The sequence below is a fragment of the Sciurus vulgaris genome (assembly GCF_902686455.1).
Source record: "Sciurus vulgaris genome assembly, chromosome: 8".
In the NCBI taxonomy this organism is placed as follows: domain Eukaryota; kingdom Metazoa; phylum Chordata; class Mammalia; order Rodentia; family Sciuridae; genus Sciurus; species Sciurus vulgaris.
This window is the reverse complement of record NC_136468.1, coordinates 60,783,121-60,801,621: the sequence shown is the minus strand read 5'-3', so window position 1 is coordinate 60,801,621 and position 18,501 is coordinate 60,783,121. Positions and strand designations below refer to the sequence as shown.

Below are 18,501 nucleotides of genomic sequence, written 5' to 3'. Positions count from 1 at the left end.
CAGACACAGTCCTTGCTCTGTTGGAACTTGCTTAAAAAGTTTTGGTAGTGAGAGCTGTGTTAACCAAAAAAAAAAAAAAAAAAAAAAAAAAAAAAACCTCAAATAAATTTAAAATCAAGGCTCTGAGCAGTACTTGGGAGGAGAAGTTTATGATGGTATGAATATAAAATAATGTATTTAACCAAGTCAAGTAGTCAAAAAAACTGATAATGGAAGAAATGATAGCTAAGTTAAACTTGAATGAGTAGCCATAAGTAGCTGAGGAAGGAGGAGAAAATTTTTCAAGACAGAAGGGACAACAAGGGTAAAGAAACTATAATGAGATCATGGAAAATGTAAATTGCAGGAATAAAACCACTGTGGTGAGAAATAAAGCAAGAGAGCACAGAGAGAAAGGTGGAAGTAAACAAGGCCATGTTTAGATTAGAGATGTGGGAGAGGAGTCAAAGTTTTGTCTTTTCCCTGGAATCAAAGGAAATCATTGAAGTGTCTTTAAACGCATGTGTATTTGTGTGGTGTATGCTAAGGATGAGAAATATTAGCATCAGATTTTTAAAATATTCTCTGTGCAGTGTGGAAAAGGGATGCAAGGGGGAAAACAGAATATATAGAGACAAGTCAACTCAGAAGACCATTCAAATATTCTCAATGAAAACTAGAACTCTCTTGCATAACGAGGGTAGCGATGACCTGAAATGGCCATTTTTACAGGGTCCTTACGTAGAAGATGAAATTGGCAGCTCTTGGTGATGGATCGAATGTGAGGCATGGAAAGGGCTACATCTAGGATTTTTCTAGGCTTTTGGTTTTTAAACAAGATAAATGGTGGTACCAGTCATGCCAAAGAGAGTTCAAACAGCAGAGTAGACTCTGCTGCAGGATTATTGAAGAAAATCAGAGAAAAAGGTAATGACAGAAGTCTCCAAACTGAAAGGCTGCTGGTAGTGAAAGATGGAGAACAATCGGAGCAGCCAACAGGTGTTTCCTGGTTAGTGTGCTCTAATGGAACCATAGCAGCATTACTAGGTCTGACACCTAGCCAAAAGTTAGGTGAGAGAGTCCAGGGACACTTGAGGTTCCAAAATCCTTTAATGGACCTAAGAGATCAAAACTATCTCTATAATAATGTTAAGAAATCATTTGTCCTTTATACAGTAGAGTTTCCAGGTGTCATGTATCCCAAAAGACTGAAAGACTGATGGCAGAAGCAAATGCAAGATACCCAGCAGTCTTCAATTAAGATAACATTAAGAAATTTGCAAAAATTCTAGATTTGCAAAAAAACCTACAATGTTACAGTTAATAAGTTAATGTTTTTTTAAGTTTCCATTTTAATTTCTCATATATTAAGTATTGAGTCATATCATCCACACAATGTGGGGTTCCCAATATTGTTGAAGAGTATACATGTAACTTTAATCCAAGAAATTTCAGAAATATTTTTAAAAATCAGTGAAATTTTCTAAGGGACATCAGTCACAGGGAGATTTTCAATTGCTAGCAACCTATTATAGTTCAGCAAATACTATTTCTCCCTTTAAAGTACTGGACTAAAATACAAAACAAACATCTATTTGGAATATGCACTGATTAGAGGGGGAAAACATAAGAAAATCAGTAGATTAAGGACCATACAGAACTTTCAACTTGTTCTGTTTGCAATATCTTAAAATTCCATCTTCTCAGAACCCTGTTAAAAGTTTTATATAGCTGAAATATTTGTGACCTGCTGACATTTGGGGTAATAACCCCTTTTCAAGAATCTAGCAAGAAAGGAGGCTAAGAAGCCTGTGTCCAGTGCAGCTTGTGACATATTTGCAGACAATGAGCAACATTTATCCTTCAGTAGTTGTAAGATAGCAATTTCAGTGATTGTAAGATAGAAGCTCAGAAGCAAAGTGATTTGAACAAATTTGTTGTTCCGTCTGCAGAAAAGGAATCAGAGGAGGCCGCTTGGCACAGCGCTGGGACTCGGAGCAACCACTGGGGCTCCGGCGGCTGCCCAGGGGAGGAGTGGCGAGGAGAGCCCAGGGGAGGTGTGGACTCAGAACACCGGGGCCTGCCCTGAGGAGGAGGAAGAGGAACGTGGCCACTTGGATTTGGAGTGACTGCACCAGAGCTACAGGTGGTTGCCAGAGGAGAAGCTGCGCGGCGAGCTGTTTGGACTCTAAGCGACCGCTTCCGAACCCCGGGGCCTGCCCTGAGGACAAGGAGGAGGAAGAGGAGCGCGGCCGCTTGGATTCGGGGTGACTACACCAGAGTTACAGGCGGTTGCCAGAGAAGGGGCTGCGTGGCGAGCTATTTGGACTCAGACCACTTCTGAACCCCGGGGCCTGCCCAGAGGAGTAGGAGGAGGAGGAGGAGGAGCGTGGCGGGTCGTTTGGACTCGCAGTGACTGCATTAGCGCTCCAGGCGGCTGCTCAGAGGAGAAGGCGAGTGGTGAGTTGTTTGGACTTAAAGTAACAGCGCCTGAACACAGGGGTGCTGCCTGGAGGATAAGCGTGGTGGGTCGCTTGGTCTTGAGTGGCCGCACCAGAGCTCCGGGCGGTTGCCCAGAGGACCCGTGCAGCGGGTCACGTGGATTCAGAGCCACTCAGAGCGACCGCTCCTGAACACCCGGGGGGTTATCTGGAGAAGGAGGAGGAACGGGGAGGATCACTTCAACTTGGAGTGAGTGATTGCCCAGGGCTACGGGTGGTTGGTGGGAGGAGGAGGCACGAAGTGAGTTTCTTGGACTCCTAGTGACCACACCAGAATACTGGGTGGCTGTCTGGAGGAAGAGGCCTGTGGCGGGTCTCTGGGACTCAGAACGATTGTTCGGAGCCCCAGGTGGCTGCTCAGAGGAGGGGCCACATAGCCAGGCGATTAGGTGCAGAGCAGGGTCCCAGGATCTAGGAGGCTTCTGGGTGGAAGAGCCGCACAGAGACAGGCTTAGGGTAGAGCAAAGGTTCCAGGCCTGCGGGCAGATTCTCTGAGGAGGGGCAGCCTAAGGAGATTCATCTGCGAAGGGTGAGGCTCCCAGGCCCAGGAGGTAGGGCCGGGCCCCTGGGAACTTTGCAGAGGAAGGCAGCCCAGCCCAGGCGGTAGCTGTAAATTGAGGGGAACCTCTAGGAGGGAACTGACCAGCAAGACCTCCCCACTGGGTGAGTCTTCCCTGCTGGGTGAGGTTTCCCCACAAGGACGGTAAAACCAGAGACTCAGGCCCAAATAGGCCTTGCCTCAGCCCGCAGCCTAGGTCCCCTTTGGATGACCATTGGTCAACAAGTGGAGGCACCTCTGCCCACTAGCAGGGATTATACCCCACCTGAAGGACACCACTCCTAGAGAGGCAGCTTCCTTGTGGAGCGCTGCATTATCAACTTCCTCCAAGACTTCAGCCTACTGAAGGCTAAGGGGGCATATATATAGAAATCTTCAGGGACATTGTAAGTCAATAGAGCAAATCTGCAATATCTCAGCGGTCCACTGATACCTGAACAATATGAGAAAACAAGGAAAGAAACTGCTGCAAACAAATCTAGATGTTACATCAATAAAACCCAATGACAGCATGGCAGAAGAAATGACAGAAAAGGAGTTCAGAATGTACATAATTAAAATGATCAGAGAAGCAAACGATGAGATGAAAGAGCAAATGCAAGCATTGAATGATTGCACCAATCGACAGTTAAAAGAGCAAATACAGGAAGCAAAAAGATCATTTCAATAAAGAGTTAGAGATATTGAAAAAAAAAACAAACAGAAATCCTTGACATGAAGGAAACAATAAACCAAATTAAGAACTCCATAGAAAGCATATCCAATAGGATAGAACACCTGGAAGACAGAACCTCAGACATTGAAGACAAAATATTTAACCTTGAAAACAAAGTTGAACAAACAGAGAAGATGGTAAGAAATCATGAACAGAATCTACAAGAACTATGGGATATCATGAAAAGGCCAAATTTAAGAATTATCGGGATTGAGGAAGGTCTAGAGAAACAAGCCAAAGGAATGAACAATTTATTCAATGAAATAATATCAGAAAATTTCCCAAATCTGAAGAATGAAATGAAAAATCAAGTTCAAGAGGCTTATAGGACTCCAAATACACAAAATTACAACAGACCCACACCAAGGCACATTATAATGAAAATACCTAACATACAAAATAAAGACAGAATTTTAAAGGCTGTGAGAGAAAAGAACCAAATTACATTCAGGGGGAAACCAATACGCATATCAGCAGATTTTTCAATCCAGACCCTAAAAGCTAGAAGGTCCTGGAACAACATTTTTCAAGCCCTGAAAGAAAATGGATGCCAACCAAGAATCTTATACCCAGCAAAACTTACCTTCAAATTTGACGATGAAATAAAATTCTTCCATGATAAACAAAAGCTAAAAGAATTTACAAAAAGAAAGCCAGCATTACAGAACATTCTCAACAAAATATTCCATGAGGAAGAGATGAAAAACAAACAAGCAAATCAGCAAACGGAGGAATTATCCTAAAGGAATTGTCAAATAAAGGAGGAAACAAGTTGTGTCAAACAAATAAATAAACAAAATTTAAAAAATGAACCAAATGACCGGGAAACCAAGTCATTTCTCTATAATAACCCTGAATGTTAATGGCCTGAATTCATCAATCAAAAGACATAGACTGGCAGACTGGATTAAAAAGAAAGATCCAACAATATGTTGCCTACAAGAGACTCACCTCATAGAAAAAGATACCCATAGACTAAAGGTGAAAGGATGGGGAAAAACATACCATGCACATGGACTCAGCAAAAAAGCTGGAGTATCCATCCTCATTTCCGATAATGTGGACTTCAAGCCAAAGGTAGTCAGAAGGGATAAAGAAGGACATTTCATACTTCTTAAGGGAAGCATAAATCAGCAAGATATAACAATCATAAACATCTATGCCCCAAACAGTGGCTCATCCATGTATGTCAAACAAATCCTTCTCAATTTCAGAAACCAAATAGACCATAACACAATAATACTAGGTGATTTTAACACGCCTCTCTCACCACTGGACAGATCTTCCAGACAAAAATTAAACAAAGAAACCATGGATCTCAATAACACAATCAATAATTTAGACTTAACGGACATTTATAGAATATACCATCCAACCAAGAACGAATACACTTTCTTCTCAGCAGCACATGGATCCTTCTCTCAAATAGACCATATATTATGCCACAAAGCTAATGTTAGCAAATACAAGAAGATAGAGACACTAGCATGTATTCTATCAGATCATAATGGATTGAAGTTAGAAATAAATGAAAGAGTAAAACACAGAAACTATTCCAACACCTGGAGATTAAACAATATGCTATTATATGATGAATGGATAACAGAAGATATTAGGAAGGAAATTAAAAAATTCTTAGAGGTAAATGAGAACAAAGAAACATCATATCAAAATCTCTGGGACACTATGAAAGCAGTACTTAGAGGGAAATTTATTTCATGGGGCGCATTTAATAGAAGAAGTAAAACTCAACAAATAAACGACCTAACACTACAGCTCAAAGCCCTAGAAAAAGAAGAACAGAACAGCACCAAAAGTAGTAGAAGACAGGAAATAGTTAAACTCAGAGCTGAAATCAATGAAATTGAAACAAAAGAAACAATACAAAAAATTGACAAAATAAATAGTTGGTTCTTCGAAAAAATAAACAAAATTGATAAACCTTTAGCCACACTAACAAAGAGAAGATGAGAGAAAACCCAAATCACTAAAATTCGAAATGAACAAGGATATATCACAACAGACAGGATTGAAATACAAAACATAATTAGAAGCTATTTTGAAAATCTATACTACAACAAAATAGAAAATTTCGAAGACATCAACAGGTTTCTAGAGACATATGAATTGCCTAAACTGAACGAGGAGGACATAAACAATTTAAATAGACCAATTTCAAGTACTGAAATAGAAGAAGTCATTCAAAAACCTACCAACAAAGAAAAGTCCGGGACCAGATGGGTTCTCAGCTGAGTTCTACAAAACCTTTAAAGAAGAGCTCATTCCAATACTTCTCAAAGTATTCCATAAAATAGAAGAGGAGGGAACCCTCCCAAACTCATTCTATGAAGCCAATATCACACTGATATCTAAACCAGACAGAGACTCATCAAGGAAAGAAAATTTCAGACCAATATCCTTAATGAACATCGACGCAAAAATTCTCAACAAAATTTTAGCAAATCGCATACAAAAACATATTAAAAAGATAGTGCACCATGATCAAGTGGGTTTCATCCAAGAAATGCAAGGTTGGTTCAACATCAGGAAATCAATAAACATAATTCACCATATTAATAGACTTAAAGTCAAGAATCACATGATTATTTCAATAGATGCAGAAAAAGCATTTGATAAAATACAGCACCCCTTCATGCTCAAAACACTAGAAAAAATAGGGATAGTGGGAACATTCCTTAACATTGTAAAGGCCATTTATGCTAAGCCCATGGCTAATATCATTCTAAATGGTGAAAAACTGAAAGCATTCCCCCTAAAAACGGGAACAAGGCAGGGATGCCCTCTTTCACCACTTCTATTCAACATCGTTCTTGAGACTCTGGCCAGAGCAATTAGACAAACCAAAGAAATTAAAGGGATACGAATTGGAAAAGAAGAACTCAAACTATCCCTGTTCGCTGATGACATGATTATATATTTAGAGGAACCTGGAAATTCTTAGAACTCATAAGTGAATTCAGTAAAGTAGCAGGTTACAAGATCAATGCCCATAAATCCAACGCATTTTTATACATAAGTGATGAATCTTCAGAAAGAGAAATTAGGAAAACTACCCCATTCAAAATAGCCTCGAAAAAAATAAAATACTTGGGAATCAATCTCTCAAAAGAGGTGAAAGACCTCTACAATGAGAACTATACAACACTAAAAAAAGTAATTAAAGAACACCTTAGAAGATGGAAAGATCTTCCATGTTCTTGGATAGGAAGAATTAATATTGTCAAAATGGCCATACTACCTAAAGTGCTATACAAATTCAATGCAATTCCAATTAAAATCCCAATGACGTACCTTACAGAAATAGAGCAAGCAATTATGAAATTCATCTGGAAGAATAAGAAACCCAGAATAGCTAAAGCAATCCTTAGCAGGAAGAGTGAAACAGGGGGTATTGCAATACCAGATCTTCAACTCTACTACAAAGCAATAGTAACAAAAACGGCATGGTATTGGTATCAAAATAGAAAGGTAGATCAATGGTACAGAATAGAGGACACGGACACAAACCCAAATAAATACAATTTTCTCATACTAGACAAAGGGGTCAAAAATATGCAATGGAGAAAAGATAGCCTCTTCAACAAATGGTGCTGGGAGAATTGGAAATCCATATGCAACAGAATGAAACTAAACCCATATCTCTCACCATGCACGAAACTAAACTCAAAATGGATTAAGGACCTTGGAATCAGACCAGAGACCCTGCAGATTATAGAAGAAAAAGTAGGTCCAAATCTTCACCTTGTTGGTCTAGGATCAGACTTCCTTAACAGGACTCCCATAGCACAAGAAATAAAAGCTAGAATCAACCACTGGGATAGATTCAAACTAAAAAGCTTTCTCTCAGCAATGGAAACTATCAGCAATGCGAAGAAAGAGCCTACAGAGTGGGAGAATATCTTTGCCAATCATACTTCAGATAGAGCGCTAATCTCCAGAATCTATAAAGAACTCAAAAAACTCTACTCCAAGAATTCAAATAATCCAGTCGATAAATGGGCTAAGGAAATGAATAGACACTTCACAGAAGAAGATCTACAAGCAATCAACAAACATATGGAAAAATGCTCAACATCTCTAGTAATAAGAGAAATGCAAATCAAAACCACCCTAAGATTCCATCTCACCCCAATTAGAATGGCGATTATCAAGAATACGAGCAACAACAGGTGTTGGCGAGGATGTGGGGAGAAAGGTACACTCATACATTGCTGGTGGGGCTGCAAATTAGTGCAGCCACTCTGGAAAGCAGTGTGGAGATTCCTTAGAAAATTTGGAATGGACCCGCCATTTGACCCAGCTATCCCACTCCTTGGCCTATACCCAAAGGACTTAAAATCAGCATACTACAGAGATACAGCCACATCAATGTTCATAGCTGCTCAATTCACAATAGCCAGACTGTGGAACCAACCTAGATGCCCTTCAATTGATGAGTGGATAAAGAAACTGTGGTATATATATACAATGGAATATTACTCAGCCATAAAGAATGATAAAATTATGGCATTTGCAGGCAAATGGATGAAATTGGAGAATATCATGCTAAGTGAGATAAGCCAATCTCAAAAAGCCAAAGGACGAATGATATCGTTAATAAGTGGAGGATGACACATAATGGGGGGGAGGGAAGGGTTAGTGTTAGGGTTAGAGTTAGGGTTAGGGAGGGGGGCAAGTATGGAGGAAGGAAGTACTCTATAGAGGGTAAAGAGGGGTGGGAGGGGTGGGGGGAAGGGAAAAGAAACAGAATGAATCAAACAACATTACTCTATGTAAATTTATGATTACACAAATGGTATGCCTTTACGCCATGTACAAACAGAGAAACAACATGTATCCCATTTGTTTACAATAAAAAAATAAAATAAAAAAGAAAAATGAGAAATTATACTTCATTTATGTATGATTTATCAAAATGTATAAATGCATTCTACTGTCATGTACAACTAATTAGAACAAATAAAAAATTAATAAAATAAAAAAAAAAAAGAAAAGGAATCAGAGCAGTATCCAAAATTGAAAACTCTGAAAGGTGTGACTACCTCAATATCAAGATAGTGTCAGCTTTTCTTTACTAGTTCTTGTTAAAGTTCTGAGATTTCAATTTTCTCATAGGCCTTGGTCCATTTTGTTCATTTCTATATCCCCTGGGGTAAAGAAAAGTGTTTGACTTGTAACAACTGCTCAGAATATACTTATTGAATGGGTGCCCTGTACAAAGGGACAAACCACCCTGTCTATGTTCTCTGTATGCTTGCTGGAGTCTTCTGTGCAAGGTTCTTGCTGTCACTGTTCCCTCATGACATTCTACAACATCACAGAGAAAAGTGAATTTAGATGTTCTATGAACACAGATGCCAAGCACCCCATCTCAACATAAGCACAATTAAATATTATATGTCCTCTGAAAACAATACCTCTAAAATATGCATCTATCCACTAACTTGGAAAATATTTTAAGCTTTTCTCCTTTCCCATCCATTTCCTATTATATCCAATTTGTCATTATATCCTGTACATTCTATCTCTTTAATATTGCCCATGTATCTCATTTAACATTCCATATCTTGTTTTTGTCACTACTGACTACCTTAAATTTGTACTCTTATTTCTTATTGACCTGTATTTTATGTGGGAGGGTCTTTTATCCCTCACTTCATCCTAGTGCTCTGAAAGATTTTCATACATTACAGTTAAATTTTAAAATTCCCTGTGACCACAAGGCTCTAAGAGATAAATGCATGCCTGTACATGCACATATACACAGGACACCCACGCAAGCACATATGTGTGTATTTGTATATTTGCTGGATAGAGTTATACAACTATTAGTGATTCATAATGACAAACAGCATGAACATATGTTTAATATATTTTCAAAGATATCTTTGTTTAGAGTCCCAAATGTTTTTACAACCCAGGGCAATGTGCTATAGTAGAATTCAAGAGGAATAAGAAATCTGACTTTATCCAGTAAAGAAAAGGGCAGTAGTGGATGGGAAAGTAGCTGTTGAATTTTCCCAAATTCTGAGGAGCATGCACATCTCAGGCTGAGGACTTTGGGAAATAATTCATACACAGATAAAAGAGCTGAATCATAAGTCTATACCACAGACTCTTGGAAGAGTCTTTTTGTTCCCTGGGTTTCATGCACATCAGTTTGGAGACCACAATTCTAGATCACAAGCCAGATAAGACCACTCCCCCTGCTTATTCTCAGTGTTTCCAATGGTAACTTTTTGGCTACTCTTGAATCCTGCTTGATCTGCCTTGTCAATTTAGTTTTACTAATCATCTTCCAGTTTCTGTTCTTGCCCCACAACCTGCCCCCATCAACCTAGTTGCCATGTCTTAAATACCATGAGGCTGCTCTTCCCAGTCCTGTGGTAGCACCTTTCCTCACTAATGACAAGTAAATCAAAATAAGAATTACTGATACTCAATGGAAAGTACCCCTTTTTTTTTTAAATAAACACCTTATTTTTTTAAATAAATAATGACAAATTATGAATCAAGAGTTTTAAAACCCCTCTTCAATTTTCAAGAGAGCGAGTGAAACAATTACCAACTCTATTATTTTCTTCAAACATATTGAACACCCAGAATGAGTTTAGCTGGTCCAGACCAGGATAACCTGAATGCTGTTCCAAGAATTTAATAATACAAAAAAATCAATTGCAATCAGATAATCAATTATTTGCTACAAACAGGACACACTGGCATGTGTGTTCTATGTAATAACTTCCCCTTAAGTGTGGATGAACTTGTGAATACAATAAGACCAAATACAAGGAGACTCGTGATTAGTTTTCATCACACCAATGATGAAATCTCTTCACCAGGTGAAGAGATTTTGCATATATGATTATAGTTGCTGTAAATTGATTTTAAGTTAATCAAAAGACATAATAATCTAGGTGAGCCCAACCTAATCAGGTGAGCTCTTGGAAAAAAGAGGGTATAGAGGTCAGAAACCCAAGGCACCGGAGAAAATATGATTTTTACCTTGGAGAAGTAAACTGACGTACTACAGAAAGGGTCATGTGTCAAGGAATTTATAGAGAGTGAAGACTTTGTGCATCCTCACATCCACAAGAGGCTGAATTCTACCCACAATCAATGAACTTGAAACGGGATGCTGAGTCTTAGATGGGACCACAAGTCTGGTGAGCACCTTCATTAGAACCTTGTGAGACTCTAAGTAGAGAATCCATATGAGTTGTGACTGAATGTCAGACCCAAAATACTATAATTTAATAAAGGTAAGTTGTTTTAAGCCACTAAGGTTTTGGTAATTTATTTCATCACAACATGAATCTAATACATGATTGAAACCACCACCAAATTTCTTAGTTTTGCACTGGAGGCTTTATTACATAAGTAAGCCAAAACATTTGAAAAGCTATTCATATCCTTCTTACTTAACAAACTAGGAATGCAACCACCATATGACCCAGCTGCCCCACTCCTCAGTATTTATCCAGAAGAACTAAAACCAGCATACTATGGTGATACAGCCACTACAATGTTTATGCAGCACAGTTCATAATAGCCAAATTATGGAATCAACCCAGGGGCCCATCAGTAGATGAACAGAACAAGTAAACGTGACATATACATACAAAGGAGTTTTACTCACCTATAAAGAGGAATGAAATCATGGCATTTGCTGGTAAATGGATGGAACTGGGGATAATCATGCTAAGTGAAATACGCCAGACCCAGAAAATCAAGGGTCGAATGTTTTCTCTCATATGTGGAAGCCAGAGCAAAATAAGGGAAAGATGGCAATAGGGGAGAAAATTGAATATCATAAAGTTAGAGGGAAGATCAATGGAATAGAAGTAGGAGAATAAGAGGGAAGAAGGAAGGATGGAAAAGGGAGAGAAATAGAGAATGAATTTAACAAAATGATGTTATATGCACATATAAAGGTACCAAAGGGAATTTCACCTTTATGTATATGTAGAAAGTATGAATCAAAATAAATAAATAAAGGCGTGAAGGGAAGGTTAGTAGAGGAGGGAGACTAGCAAGAGGGGAGAGAAGAGGAAAGGGGGAGAATGATGATTGAAATCAAATATACAATTATATCACAATGTACCCAAAAACTCTGTATAATTAAAATACTCTTAAAAAAACCTTACCTCTCATCTCTCATACTTTCTAGAATGACAACTTTATGTTATTATTTTAATAAAAGTGTAACCTTTTCCTATCTCTATATGAGCAAACAAATAATTCTTAAACTAAAAGTTGTCCTTCAATAAAACAAAAATTTAAACATTTCAAAGCTCAGATTATTTTCATTTGAAAGACATAGGTTTGGCTCCCAAATTGTATCATTTTATTAAAAGCAACATCCTAAAAGCACCACACTCTGTTTAACAGAGTCATCAGAATTATGGCATGTTACTTACATAACTAGCCAATTCCCCTTTAGACAGAAAAGAAAAAGAAACCTATTTAGTATTTAGGAAGTATCCATTTTCTTTCTTTCATATCCCAATCTCTTTTAAAAGTATCCAAAAGATTCATTTAGAACCAAGGAGAAAGGCAATGCTGGACTTCTTTTTTTATTTTAATATATTTTAGATGTTGATAGGCCTTTATTTTGTTCATTTGTTTATATGTGGTTCTATGAACCCAGTGCCTCACACATGCTAGGCAAGTGCTCAACCACTGAGCCCCAATCCCAGCCCCCTGAACTTCTTAATGAATACAATCATGCTACAGAATGAATGTGCACATGAACATTTGTGCTTTGTCTGATCTTATTCCAGACAAGATTTATAAGAGTACCAAACACACACACACACACACACACACACACACACACACGGGAAATAGTTGGTTTATTGTACCTAACTGGGAAGATTTATATGATTAAATAAGTCAATGAATGGAAGGAACCCAATCCATACAGAGCAACACTGTCACAGGAGTCGTCTTTTTTTAAAAGGACAGAACAGATGATTCGGTTTCCTTGGAACATTGTGTTTCACTCTGACAGGTTTTCAGATTCTGTAGCTATATCACATATGCCACGCACATCGCCTTTCTATGGGCTTTATGAGTTGCCAAAAGGTTTCCGTTTATTAGTAGCTCTAAAGGAAGAGAGAGTCACCTTGGTGGAACAACAGCAAGAATAATACTGAGTTAGGATTCTTCAGAATACTAACCACACCAGGCTGCTACAGGGAAATATGCAAATATCTATCCATGTCCTCACAATTGTGTTACTTCAGCTGCTGGTCCCTGATCTCCTATATTTATCTCTCTATATCATACCTATATGCAATGTTATGATGCCAACTTAAACATTATCACATCTTAATACATTCATGCAACTCTATTGATCTGAATGCTTTTTAGGTTCCAGTTGAAAGGAGAAGAGCTTTATTTGTGAAAACAAAAATATATCTATATCTAATTACTCTCCAGTATAATTTTAAAGAGCAAAAACAAGGGAGTTAGCCACGGAAGAGAGGACCACATATCCAAAGTTAAAGGGACACGAGGAGTAGGAAAATTAAGTTTTTGGCATAAATTCAGGAGAGCTGGATAAAGGTCTGCACTTAGACTTAGCCTTCTTCATTGCAACCTCCATCATTCACAGCCAGCATACAACTAATGTTCTGTCTCTAGGGAGAAAAGGTAGGGAAAGGATCCAGGACTAGGAGGAAAGAATCTTAAGGTCCAACTTCTACTATCCCAGTGACTTTACAATGCTCTGTAGATTCGCCGATCTTTTTCTCCCCCTGTTTTTTTTTTTCCTCTGTGTTCTTAATAACATTAGAATGTTTACATTTTTACCATATGTATAAAATATTTTTATATGTGTATATTTATGTATGTACCCCTTTCAAAATAACAACTCCTTGAAAATTGAAAAGATTGGGTAGGATTATGTAACACATTCTTAAAATATTAAAACCTGCACACATTAAAGCATCAAGTCAAATAGTTGTTAACCTGTCTCACTAATAATCGCCTGCTTAGATCCAGTCTGTGAGAGGAAAAGGAAGCAATAAATTTGACCCTAACTTACCACACATTTTAATTGCACAGTACTCCCAAGGGGTGTCAGGGTCAAGAGTATAGCACCACGGCCTCGGCTTGCCATCAGGATTGCGGCAATAATTATCATCAAAGCCCTTGTCGGGGTATCTGCAAACCACACCAAGAGAAGTGTCACGTAAATCTGCCTGGGAACACACCTAGCCTTCAGCTCACAGGATAACTTTCTACTTAGTTTGGATAATACTAGCTAGGGAAGTGCAGGTTTTTCATCTTTTGCTTTACAGGGGGACTGCTGATCATTAACTATTGAATCTACTTGTGTATTCCACTAAGTATAAAGTATCATCCTCTGTGCTAATAAGTTAGATCCATTTGGTACCTGTTCACCAATTCAGATCCCAAATGAATCCCTTTCTCATACAGCTCAATTAAGGAGACTGCAAAAAAACATGACTGCATACAGAATGCTCATTAAGAAAACAGGTCCTCCTCTAGGGCTTAAAGTTCAATTGGAAGTTTGGTTTCAATTGCTCTGTTACTAATGATAGCTCAGTTTTAAAATGGAGCCTTCTAGGGTCATGCCCTCAACTCTACCAGGGCAAGAGACAAACTCCATCACACCACTTTCTCCACATCCCACCTCCCTTTAAATTAACAGAGTCCTGAATTGGTGACTTGATTTTAATTGCTACCACATCCCTTCTGCTCTCACTTAAAAGAAAGACATGCATTTAAAAAAATAAATCAAAAGTTTTAATTTCATTTAAAAGAACAACAAGAGGCAAAAACTAATAAACAGCAACTACAAAAAATAGGAGAGGAAATTCCTTGTAGCAATTTCCAAAGGATGGTAGGGATGAGTTTTTCTTTGCAATATTTCAATTTTTATTCTTTCTACTAAAAATAATTTTTCTTTTCTTTTTTTCACCTTATTTCATGTGAAATGAACAAGCAAAAGACATAATTTGTTGTTGTTTTCAACTATTTAATTTCAAAACATTCTCCTGGAAAAAACTAACCCTATTGGCAATTTTTAAATACACCAGGATAAAACAGCTAAAGAATTATTGGCCCCCATTTTCATTCACCTACTACAGGCATATCCTAAGTTCAAGTATCACACATGATGACCCACAGAATGTGAGTCTCTGAAGATGCTGCTCTAGAAGGATATGTGCTTGCATTTGGCAGTAACTAGCCATCTCAAGGGTTGAGCCTATCAAAAGTGTCATCACTGAATTGGCCCTTTTTTCTTTTTCTTTTTTAGCTATGAAAATCAAAAAGAAAGCTCTGTTAGTGCTTCTGCTTTGCACCCAACTACGATCTTGCATTCAAGACCTTCCTGATTTGGGGAACTCAATCTAGTCAGTCAAGACCATAAAAAGTGTACCTAATATTCACATATACCTCATCACAAATCCTTTTGCCTCAAAAGACACCTCTCCCAAATGTCCAACTTCAGCAGCACTGTGAGAAAAAGGCCATATGATCAGGGGCATTCTAAACTACTTTTATGCCCCATCATTAAAACATCATACAAAGAGTTTTCAGGAGAATTTGTGATGGAACAAATAACAGATTGTACAGAGATTTGTTGGAAGCAAGATTCATTGGTATTTTACCTTTCGGGCAAGAATTTGTGTCGGTGTGGTGTCTGATGATCCCAGCGCTGACAAATCTTTCCTGATTCTGTATGATCCATGGGACCTCGATAGCTTTCCCCATTGCAGGTCATGCATTCAACTAATAAAATTAAAGTATGGCATGTTAATTGTTTCTGACAGCAAACTCAAGAACACCACTGTTTCACTTAAAGAACAGCAAATCAATTTTTTAGCAAACAGATTTTTAGACAACCCTACAAAGCACCCTAATTTCAAATTGGGGCCTAATATCCATAAATAGGGGCATAAAATACATGCTATGGAACCCATCATATAATTTAAATGTGATTAGTGTCATGCAAATTTATCATAGAGGCAGGATGCTACCTGCAAAATTTTTCACAACTGTCCAACTGTATATCAGTACAAAGAGACTGAAAATATAAGATGGACAATTAGAGATTTTTCTCTTCTTGGTCTAAAATGCAAGGATCTCAGTGTCTCTATTTTTAGCACAATGGTGTTTGTCTCTCAGTTCACCCTTCAAATACACACACATAGTTGCACATTTCAAAATGAGTACATGATATATTCCTAGGGTTAATGCAATAATCAGGATCCAATGTATTTAAGGAACCAGTTGCAGACAGAAATTAGGTGCAATTCAAAGGACAGAGAGAGAGAGAGGAGAAAGAGAGAGGAAAGGAAAGGAAAGGAAGGAAGGAAGGGGAAGGAAAGAAAGAAGGAAGCAAGCCACAGCTCTTTTCTGTTAGTGAACATCCATGTTGTATTGGCAGGGCAAGCTCACATTCTCATCTAGCATAGGATAGAAAATGACCTACTATTGAACTCCTCGTACCCACTCTTTTTTTAAATGTATAAGCTGATTTAATTATGCAGGATCTTATTGATGATTCTGTGAGGTTAATTAATTGTTCTCTTCTGACTGGTCTCTTAGGTCACACTGAAAACTCTGAATCATGTCAACTAGCTGAAAATGAGACTTCTCAAACAGAAGGTTGATTTGTAGCACAGCAAGCATCCTGCAAAATAAATCATTGCTTGACTCTCCTACAAATCCGGCAAATTTCCCCAGACACATCATTTGTATCTTGTGATTACTGATCATCTAACTTTAGCTGAAGTGGGGAAAGATATCAATGTTTAGTTTTATCCACTGGAATCTAGCCTAATGGATATTGGTAGTAATTTGGAATATAACATTAGAATCATCACTTTTGAACCTTTTATTTTTATAACATAACAGGACATTAACTATTCACTTTCTGAAACACATGATCTATCTATTGACTTGATCCATCTACTTCCTTTCTTGTAAATTAGTTCACAAACTTAGACAAGGGACCTATTCAACTTCCCCTCATTTGATCCTGAGATTCCCCAGAATACAATCAATAAGCATCTGAACTGTAAACCAGAGGGGTCCAAGAGCATATTGATAAAGGTGCTCAGGTTAGCCAAGGTCAGAAATAGGTTATACATTATCGTATTTCAGCTTTCAATTTGAATGGAGTACAGATTTATTCGGTTCCCTTTTTTTTAAAGAACACATGATTTGATATCTTCAAGGAAAAGGATGCAATATTTATCATTGTTGTTTGCTCCTTTGTACTGAATGAAAAAGTAGGATAACTATGGTCACTCATAAAAGATAAGCATCCAAATGTCTACTTTCTACTCTTGAATAATACTCAGGAATCAGAATGTATCTATTAAGTTTCCTTCTGCACATGCAGTTTGTAATAGTATATATCCTTCCAATAAGAGACAATTTAGAATTATTTTCTGAGAGCAGTACTATAGACATTATTATAAAACACTTTTCTCAGACTTATTGAATTTTATTGGTCTTAGGAAAAAAATAGCTACACACATTAAACAAACAGATGATTCCATAAGATGACTATTTTTCAGAGCGAGTGTGGTAGGTCAATTCCTCTTCAATCATTAATGTGCGTAAAAATCTCCTTCAGATCTTGTTAAAAGGCAAACTCTAATTCAGTGTTCTAGGTTGGGCATTAATAATAAGCTATCAGGGGATTCTAATGCTACTGGTACTTGGACCCTCATTTTAAGTAGCAATTTTGTAGGTGCTGTGAACTTTTCTAAAGTTCTAAATATATGATGGCAATGGCTTTTTAGAAGAGACTGAATTTTACTTGGACCTTGAAAGTTAGATGAGAGTTGGATAAGGTATAAAGGAAAAATTGCAATAAAATGGTACAAAAACATGAACTAGTATGTTGTGTTTGTAATAAAGTGAAGAGAGAGTTATGGCTGTGGTTGTGGGCCTAGTGAGATAAAAAATAATAAATACAAGTTAACAAAAATAAATAGATTTTGGAAGGCAATGAAAGTTGTAAGAGTAGGAACTAAATAAATGTGTCCTATGATAGAACTGAGATGCTAAAATATTACATCTGATCACTTATTCTATACTGTTAATATATAAGATATTCCTTGATTACTACAGTGAAGAAAACAAGACTCATAAATTTTAAGAGACTTACCTAAAACAGAAAATGTCAACCCTGTGTCCGGAACACAGGTCTTCTGACCCATAGTCTAGAGTTCTTTCCATTGTCCCAAATTGCCTTTTGTCCTACATATTTTACAGGTTTCTGAAAAAGTCTCACTGGCCATATTTTAAGATAGACTGACAATTTTAGGAAGTCAGTATCCTTCCTTTATTCAAAATTGTCTCCATTAGCCTCAGCCTTCTTCAGAAGAGTAGGTTACCCTCCCATTGAACTCTTACCTATTGAAGGATGGAGAAAGGAGACCATGGGAGAGCAACTAGATTGTTCAACTTATGCAAGGTAAGGGACCAAAAAGTTTGTTGTTTTACTATTGAATCAAACTCTCAAGTTAGTCACAAAAATTACCTTAAGAAGGCCAAATCTTGAACTTACTTATCAAATTTTAGGAATTCTAAGAACCTTCTAAGTTTTCCCAGCTCAAAATTAAACATTATAGGTGGAAACCAAGTCCATGTACACAAGCAAACAGGTGCAAGTATGGATTATGTAATGGTGCAAGGGAGTTGAAGATTGCCCTTGAACTCTCTCAGTCACTGCC

General features: G+C 37.7%; 1 protein-coding gene across 2 annotated transcripts in view; it reads right to left on the bottom strand.

Moving 5' to 3' along the window:
• The window catches only part of HGF (hepatocyte growth factor), an 88,102-nt gene that overhangs the window by 47,821 nt on the left and 21,780 nt on the right, over positions 1-18,501 (bottom strand). For both annotated transcript variants that reach the window (XM_079150558.1, XM_079150559.1), the window contains 2 exons: positions 15,421-15,541; positions 13,827-13,945 (listed from right to left, as the gene is read on the bottom strand). In XM_079150558.1, coding sequence (XP_079006684.1) covers positions 13,827-13,945; positions 15,421-15,541 — 240 coding nt within the window. The remainder of the gene's footprint in view (positions 1-13,826; positions 13,946-15,420; positions 15,542-18,501) is intronic.